Genomic DNA, 19733 nt, shown 5'->3' on the forward strand with positions numbered 1-19733 from the left:
CCCACCACCCCTTTGTTAGAATAGACTATCCTCCTCAGGGAAGAAGTAGTGAGTGATTGGGCCTTACTCTGCTTATAGCAATATTCCACCGTCAATCAGACTTCAGAAATGGCTTAACGCATTCTACTCATGCAGGAAATTGAAACCACGTCATCATAACTCATCAACATGATAAATTTGACATGAGGCTATTCCAACCAACCCGCTTTGATCATTAGCCAACCAACCCATCAACATGATAACCCAACGCTTTGATCATTAGCCTATCCCAACCAACCCAACGCTTTGATCATTAGGCTATCCCAACCAACCCAACACTTTGATCATTAGGCTATCCCAACCAACCCAACACTTTGATCATTAGGCTATCCCAACCAACCCAACACTTTGATCATTAGGCTATCCCAACCAACCCAACACTTTGATCATTAGGCTATCCCAACCAACCCAACCAACCCAACACTTTGATCATTAGGCTATCCCAACCAACCCAACGCTTTGATCATTAGGCTATCCCAACCAACCCAACGCTTTGATCATTAGGCTATCCCAACCAACCCAACGTACATAATCTGGCAGGTTAACATCTGCCCTGGTTGGAAACCATCAGTCAGCTGTCATTGTTGCCTAGCTATTTGTCTATATTCTCTGCTTCACACTCCTTCTATTCCCTGCCCATCATAACAAGCAAGAGTTCATGAGGATTCTTGGGCACAGATACACACATGGTTGTTGATTAAGACCTGTTCACACATCTTGTCAAGACTATAGCAACAACTTCATTATTATATGAGGTAGAAAGCAGTTTGTGGAATTGGGGTTTTACACTGACACCAAATTATGCAGGCTCCTATTTATGTGCTGAAAATGGTTTTTAAAAGCCAGCTTCTTACACATACTGGCAAAGGAATTTCTTGAAAAATGTACCAAAGGCAGTAGCCATCTTACCTTGTGCTGGGGTATTGGTGTTGTTGAATGCTTTTGCAAAGTCAACTTCATTGCCAAAATTGGCTGTGTCTGGAACAAAATCAAATAAATGAGCTTCTTTTGCTACAAGCAGGAAAATGGGGTGAGTGAGTATGGTCCTAAGCCACTTTAGCAATATTTCTGCAATATCATGATGAGGGCATGCTTGAAAACGTATCTGCTCTTCATAGTATTGAAGAAAAATCGAATTATTTTTTGTAGTTTCATGCTGCATATATTTATTCTAATAGAGGTCGAGGATTTGTAAGAATTATACAGGATTTATAGCAATAATGTAAGAGAGTTTGTGAGAGTAACAGGTTTCTTGGATGCCAAAAGATTCAACACACATGCACAGCAAATTGCAGCTTCTCAGACAACTAGGCCATCCATGCCGCTATTGAACCCACGAATGAAGTGACAAAGCTAGAGACTATGTAACATACTGTTGGTATTCCAGCCTGTGTTCACTGCAAAAGGGTTGTTTTGTTGCTGCTGCTGCTGCTGCTGCTGCTGTTGTCCGCCATACGCTGTAGCCATTACACTCTCTACGTTCTGTGCAAATGGGTTGGCATTGAGGCTGAGCAAGTCATCGCTTGGTTTCCCATTGGTTGCAGGAGTGGACGATGCTGTCGGGGAATTGGGCCCAAACAAGTCCACTGATCTGGTCGTCGCTGTCCCTGCTGTGAATGGGTTTGACTGGGTGGTCGGCGATGAGGTTGGCGTGGTAGTGGAAGTTGACTGTAGTTCCTTCATTCGCTGTTCCTACAATGCACAGTTAAACTTATTCATTGAAATCACCAAAGTGAAAATATTAAAATTGACATTTTTCAAGTGTTGGGGTGAGGGAAAGGTGACTTATCTTTATCAACAGTCCACAACATAAAATGTCAGCCAAAATCTCAAACACAAATTCAGAAGATTCAAAAGGAGAAATTTTACCAACAATGCAAAATTTGCCCCTTCGGAATAACTCTTAATGCACACTAAGTTACTACTAAGCATTGCAACATGGCCACAAATGTGTATACACATAATACATAGGTTGATACCTAACCTATATACTACAAAGGTGACTCGTTATACATAGGTTGATACCTGGCCTATATACTACACAGGTGACTCGTTATACATAGGTTGATACCTGGCCTATATACTACAGGTGACTCGTTATACATAGGTTGATACCTGGCCTATATACTACAAAGGTGACTCGTTATACATAGGTTGATACCTGGCCTATATACTACACAGGTGACTCATTATACATAGGTTGATACCTGGCCTATATACTACAAAGGTGACTCGTTATACATAGGTTGATACCTGGCCTATATACTACAGGTGACTCATTATACATAGGTTGATACCTGGCCTATATCGACACAGGTGACTCGTTATACATAGGTTGACACCTGGCCTATATACTACACAGGTGACTCATTATACATAGGTTGATACCTGGCCTATATACTACAAAGGTGACTCGTTATACATAGGTTGATACCTGGCCTCTATACTACAAAGGTGACTCATTATACATAGGTTGATACCTGGCCTATATACTACAAAGGTGACTCGTTATACATTGGTTGATACCTGGCCTATATACTACACAGGTGACTCGTTATACATAGATTGATACCTGGCCTATATACTACACAGGTGACTCGTTATTCATAGGTTGATACCTGGCCTATATACTACACACAGGTGACTCATTATACATAGGTTGATACCTGGCCTATATACTACACAGGTGACTCATTATACATAGATTGATACCTGGCCTATATACTACACAGGTGACTTCGTTATACATAGGTTGATCATTGGCCTATATACTACACAGGTGACTCATTATACATAGGTTGATACCTGGCCTATATACTACACAGGTGACTCATTATACATAGATTGATACCTGGCCTCTATACTACACAGGTGACTCGTTATACATAGGTTGATACCTGGCCTATATACTACACAGGTGACTCAAGTTATACATAGGTTGATACCTGGTCTATATACTACAAAGGTGACTCGTTATACATAGGTTGATACCTGGCCTCTATACTACAGGTGACTCATTATACATAGGTTGATACCTGGCCTATATACTACAAAGGTGACTCGTTATACATAGGTTGATACCTGGCCTATATACTACAAAGGTGACTCGTTATACATAGGTTGATACCTGGCCTATATACTACAAAGGTGACTCATTATACATAGGTTGATACCTGGCCTATATACTACAAAGGTGACTCATTATACATAGATTGATACCTGGCCTCTATACTACACAGGTGACTCATTATACATAGATTGATACCTGGCCTATATACTACACAGGTGACTCATTATACATAGGTTGATACCTGGCCTATACTACAAAGGTGACTCATTATACATAGGTTGATACCTGGCCTCTATACTACACAGGTGACTCATTATACATAGATTGATACCTGGCCTATATACTACACAGGTGACTCATTATACATAGATTGATACCTGGCCTATATACTACACAGGTGACTCGTTATACATAGGTTGATACCTGGCCTATATACTACACAGGTGACTCGTTATACATAGGTTGATACCTGGCCTATATACTACACAGGTGACTCATTATACATAGGTTGATACCTGGCCTATATACTACACAGGTGACTCATTATACATAGGTTGATACCTGGCCTATATACTACACAGGTGACTCAGTTATACATAGGTTGATACCTGGCCTATATACTACACAGGTGACTCATTATACATAGGTTGATACCTGGCCTATATACTACACAGGTGACTCATTATACATAGGTTGATACCTGGCCTATATACTACACAGGTGACTCATTATACATAGATTGATACCTGGCCTATATACTACACAGGTGACTCATTATACATAGATTGATACCTGGCCTATATACTACAGGTGACTCATTATACATAGGTTGATACCTGGCCTATATACTACACAGGTGACTCATTATACATAGATTGATACCTGGCCTATATACTACACAGGTGACTCGTTATACATAGATTGATACCTGGCCTATATACTACACAGGTGACTCGTTATACATTGGTTGATACCTGGCCTATATACTACACAGGTGACTCATTATACATAGATTGATACCTGGCCTATATACTACACAGGTGACTCGTTATACAAAGGTTGATACCTGGCCTATATACTACACAGGTGACTCGTTATACATAGGTTGATACCTGGCCTATATACTACACAGGTGACTCATTATACATAGATTGATACCTGGCCTCTATACTACACAGGTAAGTCATTACATATAGGTCGGTGCCTGTCCTTTATTGACCAACTCTTCAGTTGATCAGGCTGATAATACTTACAGATTCAACTCTTTTTACATATTGGGACATGAACTTGCCTTGTTCTTCAATGATTATCATGGTGAAATGGCCTTCATGACTAACCTGAGGTCCTTTGTCAAATAGGATATAAGATTTATCAATTTTGTGCATTAAAACTGTGCCTACTGAGAAACATGTCACTGTTATGTGTACCGTGTCAGTACCTAGAGCCATCAGCCACTAAGGCGATCAGACTATTTAGGTCAGCAAAGCGGGTGAGTGAGTGAGTGAGTGAGTGAATATGGTGTACACCAGTTATAGCAATAATCCAGCAATGTGACACGAGGCACCAGACAGTGGGCCTCACACATTGTACCTAAGGCAACAGAAGAGAGAGCTGTATCTACACTGTGCTCTACAACAACTATTGACACTAAGCACTAGGAAGGTCATGCAGAGATTACTGAAAGCAACATCTACGTATAAAGGAAGTGTGCACTGTTTCAGTGTTAGATTTGTAGAAAACAATTTAAAACAGAAACAAACACATGCTCTAGTAATGAACCAGGAAACACGAATTTCTTTCAGTTGCAAAGTCACATATTTTAAAAAAAATTCAAATTCTAAATGACTACTGAAATGATAAATTTCCCTACGTAAGCTACATGCATTTTTTTCCATAGTGGATGTCATTCCAAAAATAAATACAACAAAATGTGATACAAAACAGGGAAGAATAAAAAATGTCCAGGCTACATTGGATTATCGTCTCTTGTGAAAATGGCTCATAACTGTGAGCAAGACCAGGTTGTTGACATTATACATATATATTGACACTGGAAGTATGGTAACTATAACAAAATCCACTCAGCAAAAGGTCCAATTTATGGCACCTATTCATTAATCTAGAGAGTCTTATCTTTGTTCTGCAGCAAACTGTCTGTGTCCCCTGTTACGACTACAGGCATGTGAGAAGTACATGAAACAACATGGATGTTAGTGAAGACACGGTTAATGTTAGTCTAGGGTGACCACAAACCTCTCCACACAACCTGCCGGGTTCAACTGGTTTCACACCACTGCCAGCCCTGTGCCACTGCATAACCTATTCAATTTCTTTTCTACAAAATTAATTCAGGCACTAAGAGAAACATTTTGTTGTACCTGCTATGAATTTAATACTGTATGTTCCTAATGAAACAGTTTTGTCAAATATGCAGTGATTAAGACATGATAATCCATGGCTTCCTAATATCATAATGGGCTGTACAATAATGCAAATATACAGTCATGTGGAGATGGTTCCTGACTGTTTAGTTCTTTTTAACATGAAAACTAATACATGTCCTAAAATTGCAAAAACTTATGCATTTAGTTGGCGCACTATGGAAGTGTACGGAAGAGAGTTTTTTAGGCCAAAGGGAGATAATGACTGTGGCAGAGAGCTGTTCACATCTGGCTGATGGCAGTTGGGCTGCACAGGTGACTGTACATAAGCGGCAGCAACAGCAGCGACGATGACGACATGCCAGTTGAGTCCATGCAGGAGGCATCTACGTCAGTCGACACTGAACAGCGGCCTGGGCAGGCGGCAGGCAGGCATACGGCGAGATCAGGTTAAGAGTAGCAGTAGAGAAAGAGATGTCCAGTTGCGATGACCGTGGTGGTGTCAAGCTTATATGAAACACTTACTACCTTCAGCTGGTGTAGGCGTTGGTTCTCCTCATCTAGGATCCGCTTCTTTTCATCCTCGCTTACATTTAACGCTGAGCTGTTGTTGGAGATAGTTGACAGTGCAGAGGCAAACCCTGCTGGTCTGTAAGAAATAGTGATGATTAATTAGCAACCACGCCCTTGACATAAATATCTTGATTTGTGTCGTCGAATAACCACAAGGACAGACCAGTGGACTCATTTGTGTCATGGAATCACAAGGACAGACCAGGTGACTTATTTGTGTCATGGAATCACCACAAGGACAGGCCAGCAGACTTATTGTGTTGTGGAATCACAAGGAAGGGCCAGCAGACGTATTTGTGTCATGGAATCACAAGGACAGGCCAGCAGACGTATTTGTGTCATGGAATCACCACAAGGACAGGCCAGCAGACATATTTGTGTCATGGAATCAACACAAGGACAGACCAGGACTTATTTTTGTCATGGAATCAACACAAGGACAGACCAGCAGACTTATTTGTGTCATGGAATCAACACAAGGACAGACCAGTGGACTTATTTGTGTCATGGAATCAACACAAGGACAGACCAGCGTGTCGTGTGGTGGAGTGTGTGGAGGAGGTGTTTCTTACTTGGGGGTGGTGATGATTAATTAGCAACCACATCATAAATATCTTGATTTGTGTCGTCGAATAACCACAAGGACAGACCAGTGGACTCATTTGTGTCGTGGAATCACAAGGACAGACCAGTGGACTTATTTGTGTCGTGGAATCACAAGGACAGGCCAGCAGACTTATTGTGTTGTGGAATCACAAGGAAGGGCCAGCAGACGTATTTGTGTCATGGAATCACAAGGACAGGCCAGCAGACGTATTTGTGTTGTGGAATCAACACAAGGACAGACCAGTGGACTTATTTTTGTTGTGGAATCAACACAAGGACAGACCAGCAGACTTGTGTCATGGAATCAACACAAAAACAGACCAACGGACTTATTTTTGTCATGGAATCAATACAAGGACAGACCAGCGTGTGTCGTGTGGTGGAGTGTGTGGAGGAGGTGTTTCTTACTTGGGGGTGGTGATGATTAATTAGCAACCACATCATAAATATCTTGATTTGTGTCGTCGAATAACCACAAGGACAGACCAGTGGACTCATTTGTGTCATGGAATCACAAGGACAGACCAGGTGACTTATTTGTGTCATGGAATCACCACAAGGACAGGCCAGCAGACTTATTGTGTTGTGGAATCACAAGGAAGGGCCAGCAGACGTATTTGTGTCATGGAATCACAAGGACAGGCCAGCAGACGTATTTGTGTCATGGAATCACCACAAGGACAGGCCAGCAGACATATTTGTGTCATGGAATCACAAGGACAGTCCAGCAGACGTATTTGTGTCATGGAATCACCACAAGGACAGGCCAGCGGACTTATTTGTGTCATGGAATCACAAGGACAGTCCAGTGGACTTATTTGTGTCATGGAATCAACACAAGGACAGGCCAGCAGGCGTATTTGTGTCATGGAATCACCACAAGGACAGGCCAGCAGACATATTTGTGTCATGGAATCACAAGGACAGACCAGCAGGACGTATTTGTGTCATGGAATCAACACAAGGACAGACCAGCGGACTTATTTGTGTCATGGAATCAACACAAGGACAGACCAGCAGACTTATTTGTGTCATGGAATCAACACAAGGACAGACCAGTGGACTAATTTATGTTGTGGAATCAACACAAGGACAGACCAGCAGACTTGTGTCATGGAATCAACACAAGGACAGACCAGCGGATTGTGTGGTGGAGTGTGTGGAGGAGGTGTTTCTTACTTGGGGGTGGCAGTGGTGGTGGTGACAGATCCCTTCTTTCCCTCCAGAGACAGGAGATGTTGCTCTAGGGCATCGAGGAGACTTGCTGGAGCCTGAAATAATCAACCCAGGTCAACACACAACTCACTTCAACTAAGAGCATCTATAGTGTGAAGTAATCATTCCAATATGTTAGTGAGTAACCCAGTAATGCCTGGAAAGCTAGATGCCATAACAAGGCAAAGTTATTTATAGTATTACACCATTCTGTTAACAGAATTAAATCTGTAATGTCACAACACATCGTTCTCTTAACATCAGATATGAAAACACATCACCTCATTTTCTGTTAACACTATTAGACACTTTGTTAACATCATTAGATCTGTTAACAACATAAGACATCATTTTCTGTTAACATCGTAAGACATCATATTCTGTTAACATCATAAGACATGAGATACCATTGTCTGTTAACATAATAGATCTGTTAACATCACAAGACACCATTTTCTGTTAACATCATTAGATTTGTTAACATCACAAGACACCATTTTCTGTTAACATAATAGATCTGTTAACATCATAAGACACCATTTTCTGTTAACATAATAGATCTGTTAACATCACAAGACCCCATTTTCTGTTAACATCATTAGATCTGTTAACATCGTAAGACATAATTTTCTGCTAACATCATTAGTGATGTCTGAAAATATCCTACGATATGGTTCAGCATTAATACAATTAGGCATGTATACCTGTAAACATCACAACACACCATTCAGTGGCATGGATATCACACATCATACAACATGGTTGTGTAAAATCCTAAAGTACAATGCTACATAATGGGCTAGATGTAGTCAGTTGGACAGCATTGATGCACATTGTCTATAGAGTTGCAGTACACAAAGCAAATACTGGCGTCATGCATTACAGGTGGCTTGGAAGGAGCAGTACACTTGCAGCAATGATAGACGGTGTCAGGACTGGTCAGTACTTCCTCCACCTGAACATGCTGGCAGATTACTGGCACAAGCCACGAAACAAGTTGGTTATCATCTAGTATTTGGCAAAACATGGATGCATGGTACTGGGTTACAGCCTGTTAGGCGGAAGTATTTCTTAATTTGATTAAGAAGAGGAAAAGAAATGTTTTTCAAGCAATATGATTTTTATAAAACAGGTTTAGTATTTTAGTGAAAAGGTATGTGTATTAGAGGATCACAATATTCAGAAAACAGTAATTGTTTTCATTTTGCCACATACACAAATATTTCATTAGCTGAAATCATTATCTGTGATATTTCTTTCTGCAAAACAATCCAAAAAATGTGTTTTAAAGAAAAAGCAGTATATAAATGATAGAAAGAAAGAAAACTCCTTTTGGAGAACTTGATTCACTTGCATGTACCTGTGACTTAAGCCACTTGTCCAAAGCCTTAGTCAAGTAAAAGTCAGTTTGTTCCAGTGATCTTAACCAAAAACAGGTCATGTACACACTATGATTTTTTTAAAATGATGCTCAGGACCAAGTTTGGGCTAGCAGTCTCAATAGTTTTGTTCACAGGCTGCTGTTATCACCCTATTTTTTACCCTGAGAATACACTTGCATGCTATACTGCTGATGCAGCACAAAGCCACTGCTTGTACACATAGTTGCAGGCTGTTGAAAGGGGCATAACTCACAAGGTTTTAGAGATGAGATATTTAACAGAGCAAGACTGAAGCTGAAATGGACAGAACAAGTTAGTAAAGGACGTTCCATCTTATGGGTTCATCTGGATTCAAACTTGTTTCACAAATCTGACACTTACACTTTTCGTATTGTTCCTCATTCCCTGGGAAGAAACAGAAATAAACTAAAAATCAAACAAAAAAAAGACAGGAAACTGGCCACACAGAACTGAACAGCAATTAACATCAAACTAAAAGAAAATATTTTTGGGCCTTTAATATACAATTTTTTCTCATTTGAACAGTAAGAAAGATTGAAAAGAATGACAATAAAACTATTTTACCTCAGTTCGGAACTGTTAGAACCATAAGCTATAGAACCTATAGTTTCTGAAAACATCACCAAAGGAAAAGTAAAAGCTAGAAAACTCAAGCAATGATTATGACATTTGTATCTCACTATTCAACTTCTCTTCGAGTCTAAATAATCAAATTTTCTCTTCATCATCAGGAGTGATTGTTACAATTTCTGTCATTGTTTATAATTATAAATGACATAGAGAGCATCACTTCTGAGTGGCCAGTGTGAACAAAGAAATAAAGATTCATAACAAATCTACTTCTACAGTCTACAGTGCAAGAGACAGAGCTGGAAGGAACAAAACAGACTATTGAAAGAAACTCCTCTGAATGCAGGAACTAAGATGACAACTAAACTACACCATGTAAGACCAAAATGATCCAAGGCCTGAAAACAAATCAGTACTAAGTATCTGTTACCATAAAGAATACTATTAAGGTCATGAACCAGTGATAACCTTTGTAAATCAATAATACATATGGCTACAATATGCTTAAAATATTCATCATCTGCTCAATACAGCAGCAACTCTGTACTGCTTGATCTGTGAGAGATCAGATGTGGACAATACTGCATCAATGCTCCCAACTCCTACTGTAGATCATCATGTTATATATTACATGCTAGGGACATCATGCACATTTCAGCATCCATTACTGCCTGAGTAGACCAAGCATGTGAGGTCAGTAACAAAAGCAATGTTTGTCTGCCCAAACGAACTGAACCACATAAACGAATTCACATCATGAATTCTTTCGACGAGAATACAAGGGTACTTTTATCATCACATAAAAGACTCGTCAACATCTGCTATTGTCCCTGTGCTGATGTGCCATATAACAGGCTGCCATGATTACAACCTGGACATTTTTTTACAGATGAATTCAGAAGTGACATAACGGCAGACAAACATCACCTCAGTTGGTGTCAGATGTGTTTGACAATCGGCAAAAGTCATGATGTGGTTTGACAGTCAGCAAAAGCCTGTGCAAGTCATGGATACCTACCTTGGCCAGATCAGGAATATCCCCTCTGTCGATACCAACATTCTGGGGAAGAAAAACAGAGTATTTACCATATCAACAAACACATATTAATTTCAGTTTATTTGCAGTATAATCAGCACAGTAGAGAAAATACTGCAGAATTCTGTTAAAATGTGAAAGATAAAAGCAGTGGGCATGCAAAGATAAACAATTTGCATAAACATGAATCATTTGGTTGAAAATTGGAATATTCAAGACAGCTATTGTGAAGTGCCTTGGGTTAAGACTTGAATTAAGGAAATTCTGATGAGAAGACAGAAATATTGTCCACACAACACCAGCCAGTAATGCCTGATATAAACACTGACAAGTAAAAATGTAACTTCTATTATAGTTTTACAATGGTATCTAGTGAAAGTTTTTCATACGATCCAACATGAAGGGATCATATGTAACTCAAAGTCAACATGGAAAACAAAATGTAACAAGGATAATTACCTCAGCAACTTTGAGGAATTCAGACACTTTGTCCATGCTGACTAAAAACTTTTTGTAAATGTCGAGGCCTTCTTTACACTGCTTCTTGTTCATGTCAAAATATTTTTCTGTAAAAAGAAGAATTCTGTTACTGGTAACTGTCAAAACATAGCTATCACAAAACCGCTCACATAATACTGTGAAAGATCTTAATATTTACAAAATCCCAGATGTTTGGTGATTCATTAAGTGAATGTGAAAGACAGTTGTCATGTGATGTTTGTACTGGGGCTGGCTAAAAAGATTGACAATCAGAAATGTCCTGGATGGGAAGATTTATAATTGATTATCAGCATGAATACTGAGTCATCGATATCATACATAAACCATTTTAATGAAATATAGTGTTAATTTCCGCAAAGGTACAATTTTATTTAAGGGATGCTTCTATAGTCCGTTTGACTTCATTTGAGACTGATGAATTGCTCACTAACAAAAAATCTAGTAAGTGCAACAAAATCAAACTGTGCAAAGTCACATGAAATCGACAGACCAACTCTGAGGATTTGTCTCATAATTTTGGACACCCGAATAAAAAAGTTGTTTAACAAACGATCATTATTTTGTTGTCACTTTTCGCTATTTGAGACAAATCAAATGAAGTCAAACGGACTGTACATTATGTTCAGGACGCTGTTTTGTTTGTGATCTGATGCATAAATGTCAGCGCTCACTAGTGATGTGAAATATGATTTCTTTTAGACTTTGGGGGCATTTTTGCTCAGAATCCTTTTTTCTCAGATATTGATCAATAGTTGATCAATACATATTTCATGATTTTCTATCTCTATAATCTACATCGATTGCAAGCCTTAGTTTATACAGTATTAAAGAAATATTCAACACCTTCATCAGGTGAATACACAATGCCAGCTGTTATAGGGAGTATACTGTGACAAGAGCAGATTGGTCTGAGAAGGTCACTGTCTTACAAAGCAATCACATTGCTCCGCGTGCAGTATGTTTCCACTAAAAGTACTACGATCACTAGAGGTCCCCACTTCAGGAATAATTCAAATTCCACAGCCATTAAGGCCAGCCTATTCTCAACTTCCTTAGCTCGGAGGACAATCATAAGAGGATGTGGAACACTGCACTCAACAATGTTCCAGGTGTGATGTTGGTATTTAATCAGTCGCAACTGGAGCAGACAATCCAGTGATTGATTCTATGAGAGTCCATGATGTCAGGGTATTGGGGCATACTATCAACCAAGTCCCAAAATCTGATCGTCTGAAGGGCCTGGTTACCTCTTACAACCAACATAGGCGAGGGTCCCACCTCTTAACCCACTACAGGAACTCTTGTCCCAAATTGTTTACTAGAGTGAGTGAGTTGGGTTTCACGCCACTTTCAGCAATATTCCAGCAATATCACGGCAGAGGACACCAGAAATGGGTCTTAAAAATTGTACCCATGTGGGGATTCGAACCCTGATCTTTGGTGTGACGAACGAACGCATTAACCACTGGGCTACCCCACTGCCACATTAATGAATGGAAATAAATAGCTCATAATATACAAAGCAAAGATACAAGTCAGAATCCTTTAAATACAGGTTCATATTATGACAATGTACTTCTACATTTTGTATCAAACTCCTCACCTAAAAGATTGATGATTCCGTCATTGTAGCATGCAAACAGTCGTATGAGGTCTTTGAAGAGCAACATGAAACACGCGTTAATCACACCATTTGTCAGCTCGTTTGGCGTACACTGTGGATAAAATAATAACATATCAACATGATGTGAATAAGAATGAACTGAATGATGCAATCAAATTTTTCTAGTTTCCTCTATAATAATTGCACACAAATGTAGTCTCTTATCTATTATTTAGTCTAGTCAACTATCTAGCCAAACATGAACAAGTAACTATCCCTGGGGGCCCAAGTGGGGCTCTCAAGTGAGTGAGTATGGTTTTACGCCGCTTTTAACAATGTTTCAGCAATATCACGTCGGGACACGAGAAATGGGCTTCACATACAGAACCCATGTGGGGAATCGAACCTGGGTCTTCGGAGTGACAAGCAAATGCTTTAACCAATAAGCTACCCAACCACCCATGGGGCCCTTAGAGAGCAATCCTTAAGGGTGCAAGCTTACACCATGGGTCTACAATATGAATCATCACAATAAGCATAATTTAACTTCGCAATGCATTATGTTACAATCTCTTAATTTGGACATACAACTTTCAATACACCCTAGATGGGTATAGAGCAGGGACTTACAGGATGCGAATTCCTGCGTGCTACATGCATAAAAATTGGCAATGGATGCAACAAAATTATTAGAGCATCCAAAGGGACGCAGAAAAAGTCCAAATATTTTTTGTAAAAATTCCAATCAAGTAACAATAACTTATCACTGAGTTTGCTACTAGCTGGGTTATAGTATTATTTGCAATTTAATTACTGTAACAATGTGATGATCATGATACACAATACAATACCAGTATTAATACTAATATTTAAGTGTCTGGGACCCCCAATTTTGTAGTCCAGGACCCCTGAAAATTACGAGCATGAGTCCCAGGGACCCTCAAATACAGGACTCAAGGTAAATCCCTGGTATAGAGCCTAACAAAGACCAAGGCCTGGGCAAAACATGGGACCTTCGACCAGATCACAGCATCTTGATGATAATTTACCGAATGACCACTGTCTTATTAAAAATACAAAACCATTTTAGCTTTGTATTTTGTGCAGCTAGCAGCACATCGTAGTTATTACCAAACAAACATATCCCTTGAGAGGTGAGTGAGTGAGTGAGTGAGTGAGTGAGTGAGTGAGTGAGTGAGTGAGTGAGTGAGTGAGTGAGTGAGTGAGTGAGTGAGTGAGTGAGTGAGTGAGTGAGTGAGTGAGTGAGTGAGAGTGAGTGAGTGACCATGAATGGGCTTCACACAATCTGCCAATGATGGGAAATGAACCTAGGCCTTCGTCATGACGAAAGGAAGCTTTGACCACTATGCTACGCCACTGTCCCTAAAGCAATGAGACTGTGAAAAGTTTGACTACATACTCCTGCCATTATGTTCCTTATTAAAAGAATAGAGATGTTGGGGGAAAAGGAGCTTCCTGATTTCAGCTTGTGACATAAAATACAACAGAGAATATCGGGAACTTCACAGCAGGAAATAGTTATTAGTGAGTCAGTGTTTCACAAACTAACCAGGGTGGGGGTTGAGAGACACTTAACAGTGTGCTATTTGTGTCCATACTATATGTCACATGGATGTTTGTCTAGTTCTAGTTGACAACGAAATTAAATACTCACAGAAGTCAAACTAAACCTATTCTAAACACGAAACCTGTGTAATATTGAAGCATTGTGTGCGGCAGGTCGTCTTCTGTCAAACATTACCGGAGAGCACATTGCTTTGAGCATCCCTAACACTTGACACTGTAAATTCTCCATTTGTATTCATGGGAGATAGAGAAAGGTAGTGTATACAAATCCTGTGAAGAACTGACTGTGCTTACCAACATAAATCATTAATAGATTGGTTGGTTGGTTTGTTGTTTAACACCACTCAGCAATATTCCTACTATATGGCAACAGTCTGTAAATAATCGAGTCTATACCAGACAATCCAGTGATCAACAGCATGCGCATCAATCTACGCAATTGGGATATGATGACATGTGTCGACCGAGTCAGCGAGCCTGACCACCTGATCCCATTAGTCGCCTCTTAAGACAAGCGTGGGTTGCCGAAGACCAATTCTAACCCGGACCGATGTGATTGGAGTTGGTGGATACAGTCCTAGTTACGCAATCACTCACACACAATACAGGATACATGGGTTACTGAAGACCAATTCTAACTTGGATCTTCACGGGGTCCATTAGTAAAAGACGAACAAAGAAACAACAGTCATGAAGCAAGAGCATACTCACGTCAAATTCTATAAGTGCATTCAACTGACTCTGAAGGACTGGCAGCGCTTTCAGGAGCTGGAAGACAAGATAAGGATGAAACTACAGTCGAGCACCGTTGTCTCGATATTCATGGGACCAAGAAAAATATCAAGTTATCCGAACTTCGAGACAACCGACCGATCATTGGATTCTCAGTATGTTTTGATTCGAAACTATAATCCTTTATCAGTAGTGTTTAGTTGTAACAGTGAGTACTCCCTAATTAATTCCTTCTTAATTAATCCTAATTAAATAACAAACAAGCATTGTCACTAAGGTGACATAATCCCTTGTCGCAAATTATCAAATCAAACTTAAAAAGTAATGAAAGTGAAGGTCGTAATTTAAGATGAAGTTAAATATCAACAAAAACATGACCAGTCAACCTCTCTTGATATCTTGCTCTGTAGTTGTTCAAACACACAAATATTTTCAAGACTCACTTTGACCTTGACTGACTGACTGACTGAGTTTGGTTTTACACTGCTTTTAGCAATATTCCAGCAACATCACAGTGGGGGACACCAGAAATGGGCTTCACACATTGTACCCATGTGGGGATTCGAACCCGGGTCTTCGGCGTGACGAGCCAACGCTTTAACCACTAGGCTACCCCAACGCCCCTCACTTTGACCTTGACATGAATGTCTTAGTGTATGAAATATGCAAAAATAGTAATAAAGAAATTGCTTATTGAAAAACATTCAAGGGAAGTCTTGAAAGTCTATGAAGAAAATCCAGTGAACAGTTCTTGAGATATCTCGCTGAGTCTTTAACATGCAGTTTAACATGCTGACATCTTCAAAGTGTCGCCGTGACCTTGAAAATTACGTGAAGGTCACCAAAATCGACTGGAACTTGCACCTTCCCTGGATGAAGCTTGGTGTCAAATATGAAGAAAGTCCAGTGAATGGTTCTTGAGATATCTCGCTGACAATCTTTACATGCAGGTTAACATGCTGCGAAATAGTCTCAGCGAAATATCTCTGTCTGTGTATCTGTATCTGTCAAGGTAATCTCATGGGCATGATTCTTATTGTAATCACAATACTCATTCTTAGCTTCATGTCTTTAATGTTTCTTTGTTTAACACCACATTCAGCAATATTCCAGCTGTGTGGCAAGTCTGTTAAAAATCAAGTGTAGAGAATCCAGTGGTCAACAGCATGAGCACTGATCGCAATTGGTATACGATGTGTCAACCACGTCAGCGAGCCTGACCATCCTATCCTCTTAGGTTCCACTTACGACAAGCATGGGTTGCTTAACACCAAAACTAGACCTTAACAGGTTTCTTCATATAATGTTTATCAGTTTATCAAAGTTTGACCAGATTACCAAAAGCAATATTCATGTTTCGAATACCATAAGCCTAAATTCAGGTATGTGAGAAACTTTGTCCAAGTCCAAAGATAACATCATTCATATGGACATGGGGCCTGTTTCACAGTGCAGCCGATAAGCTCTGACTTATGTTTGAAACTGTAACACAGACTTGAGAAAGTCCAGGACACTTTAAGCATATTTTCTACATTCATCGTAACTTCATTTTTTAATGTCCATTCTTGTTCAGGTTTTGTGTCCATGGTGTGTGCATTCTGACTGTCATTACCTTTTCTGAGTTCATAGTTCTGAGTAGTCCATCATCTTTCCTGTAAAAAGAAAAGGGCTACTTAAAAGAATCAGAAAACTGACCATACCTAATCCTGATAAAACCAGCTACCCCGGACAAACTTGGACACAAAGATCCCTAACACATTGGATTTCACTCATTAAAACATAAAATCATCACACGTATATTAGTGAGATTTGAACAGTATTCCTTCTACATCACGGCATGTTAGTAACATATGTTATATTTGGGATTACACTTTCTAAGTAAAGTACAAATTCTAGTAATCCCAAATATAATATACATTACATCTGACCACTTTCTAATGGCATTGTGTAATCACGGTATGTTAGCTTAATGGAAGAGGAGATTCATATTCCTAGGAGATATCGGGCATATGGAAGAAACTGTATTTCTACTGAGAAAAGACTTTAAATGTACTGCATATTTGTACATGAGATTTATTATCAGTTAAAAGTATAATGATTACAGACATGTACTGACTATCATCAGAAGTATAATGATTAATATGCTGACTGAGAAAAAATATGCTGTGAGAAAAGTAACTTACCCACGCTTTACTTTACAAAAATCAAAGGCCATCTGTCTGTAGGAAGTGGCCTTCTCATTTAAATATTTAGCATATCTTCTGATGTATGTCGACATGTCGTATCCCGTAACAGAAACCATTCCTACAGAAAATAACAATCAAATATTAAAGAAATTGTTTCCTTTTAAATGGTGCATTATTATTCTATTACTTGCTGATCTTTGTAATTTCATCTGAAAATAGCATTTGAAAAACTAGTATGTAACAAAATACAGACACTTAGAAAAAACCCAACACAAATTGAGATAAATCTTGCAAGTGACAATGTAATAAGAATCCTCATAAACAGCTCACTGAATAACTTCTCATTAATGTTAATTAGGAACAATTGCAAAGCAGATACATACATGCATTTTGGGCAGCTTTGGTTATTTGCTTAACACCGCACTCAGCAATATTCCAGCTATATCAAGGAAGTCTGCATATAAATCGAGTCTGGACCAGGCAATCCAGTGATCAACACCATCAGCATTGATCTATGTAATTGGGATATGATGACAACAAAGTCAGCGAGCCTGACCACCTAATCCTGTGAATCGTCTCTTACAACAAGCATGGGTTGCTGAAGACTAATTCTAACCCGGATCTTCACATGTGTGTATAGTCCGTTTGCTGTAAAATCATACAGATGAAATGGCAAAGTAATATTTTTTGGGAAGCAACAAATTGTCTTAAATGGCATGAAAGTTAGTCATTTGGCCATACCAATTCATCATTATAATTTCAGACACTGGCATGAAGAAGGGGTATGATTTTGCAGAAAACAGACGAAAATAAATGTTACCGTATATTACCGTCTATAAGCCGACCCCATAGATAAGCCGACCTCCAAACTTGACCCTTAACATCAGTGTCAAAATGGTATGTTTCGTGCATAAGCCGATCCCCCGCGATGGGGTCCTAATCGAGGCAAACACAGACCACAGACAACTGGCGGTTACCAATAATTATAATTTTGGTCCACATTATTCAAAAAATTCACAATCATATTGCGTCTACTCACGCATCGAAAGGAAGTGTAGTTGACAGCAAATGGATAATATATTTTGTTTCGCTAAATATCATACATATTGTAGTTAGACGATAACATGTCAACAAACTGGCTTGCTTATTACCGCCTTGTTTTCCATGGACTGCTAGTTTACAGTAACATCGGTAAAAATGTGTGAATTTAAATGGCTTGCTTATTTTACCCCATTCCATGTGCGTACAACTTACCATGTTCATGAGGGTCCGTATAACCTTAGTGTTGATTATATATTTTACATTTATAGTGCGAAAACTGTAATTAAAATTAAACAATGCTAGGATATATTTCTTTGGGTTAAATAATAGTACTCTGTATTATATTTTACTGATGACTGCGTCAGATTTCATCCCGTTATATTATTGTGCATGTTTGAACTTGATCACCGGGAAACGTGTGCACAGCTCATAGCTATTTCCGGCTCAAATACACAACTTAATCTTATTCTTACTTAATTTAAAGTGCAAAAAACTGTAATTAAAAGTACACAATGCTAGGATATATTTCTGTGGGTTAAATAATAGTATTCTGTATTATATTTTACTGATGACTGCGCCAGAATTCATCCCGTTATATTATTGTGCATGTTTGAACTTGATCGCCGGGAAACGTGTGCACAGCTGATTGTACGATACATGTCATAATGACTAATATGTAATAATATTTTGAAATAATGAAAACATAGGTTAATATGTATTTTATTCATCATTCACAACATAAACGCTGTAATCGTGGCAAACATCCTGGCAGATGTACCGGTAACCTGTAACATCGTCCTGGCAGGGCACTGGTGAGCTAAAAAATATTTCTGTGAAATTGTATCTCATAGTCATAGATAAAACATATTCTACAAAATATTTTTTGGTCCTCAAAATTCGGCTTATAGACGTTAATATGCTGTAATTTCATCTAAGAATTGCAATGAAGACAAATGCATGCAAAGTGGACAGCAGTTCAACACTTGAAAGACCCCCCCAAATATATCTTTGGGTATTGTGTTCCTGGGTACCATTGTACAAAACAACCTTAGCGCTATGACAGTCGCTAGTCTATGTTAATGTATGGGAGTTACCTCAGCCCTAAGATCGCTTTGTACAATGGCATCCAGGTCTGATCCTGTTCACCTGTTATATATCGTAGATATTATTTTCTCTTAATATTGAACTGT

General features: G+C 39.1%; 1 protein-coding gene across 15 annotated transcripts in view; it reads right to left on the bottom strand.

The window, feature by feature from the left end:
* The window catches only part of LOC124290639 (phosphatidylinositol-binding clathrin assembly protein LAP-like), a 66100-nt gene that overhangs the window by 18434 nt on the left and 27933 nt on the right, over positions 1-19733 (bottom strand). For 12 of the 15 annotated variants that reach the window (XM_046727412.1, XM_046727426.1, XM_046727424.1 and 9 more), the window contains exons 4-14: positions 17500-17620; positions 16929-16968; positions 15296-15352; positions 12998-13109; positions 11353-11459; positions 10876-10917; positions 9648-9671; positions 7849-7940; positions 6016-6139; positions 1413-1731; positions 949-1017 (exon numbers count right to left, since the gene is read on the bottom strand). In XM_046727412.1, the coding sequence (XP_046583368.1) occupies positions 949-1017; positions 1413-1731; positions 6016-6139; positions 7849-7940; positions 9648-9671; positions 10876-10917; positions 11353-11459; positions 12998-13109; positions 15296-15352; positions 16929-16968; positions 17500-17620 (1107 nt within the window). The remainder of the gene's footprint in view (positions 1-948; positions 1018-1412; positions 1732-6015; positions 6140-7848; positions 7941-9647; positions 9672-10875; positions 10918-11352; positions 11460-12997; positions 13110-15295; positions 15353-16928; positions 16969-17499; positions 17621-19733) is intronic. The other 3 variants (XM_046727414.1, XM_046727413.1, XM_046727411.1) reach the window with 2 other exon arrangements.

This window comes from Haliotis rubra, unplaced genomic scaffold (genome assembly GCF_003918875.1).
Source record: "Haliotis rubra isolate DU_JTF1 unplaced genomic scaffold, ASM391887v1 Scf47, whole genome shotgun sequence".
In the NCBI taxonomy this organism is placed as follows: Eukaryota; Metazoa; Mollusca; class Gastropoda; order Lepetellida; family Haliotidae; genus Haliotis; species Haliotis rubra.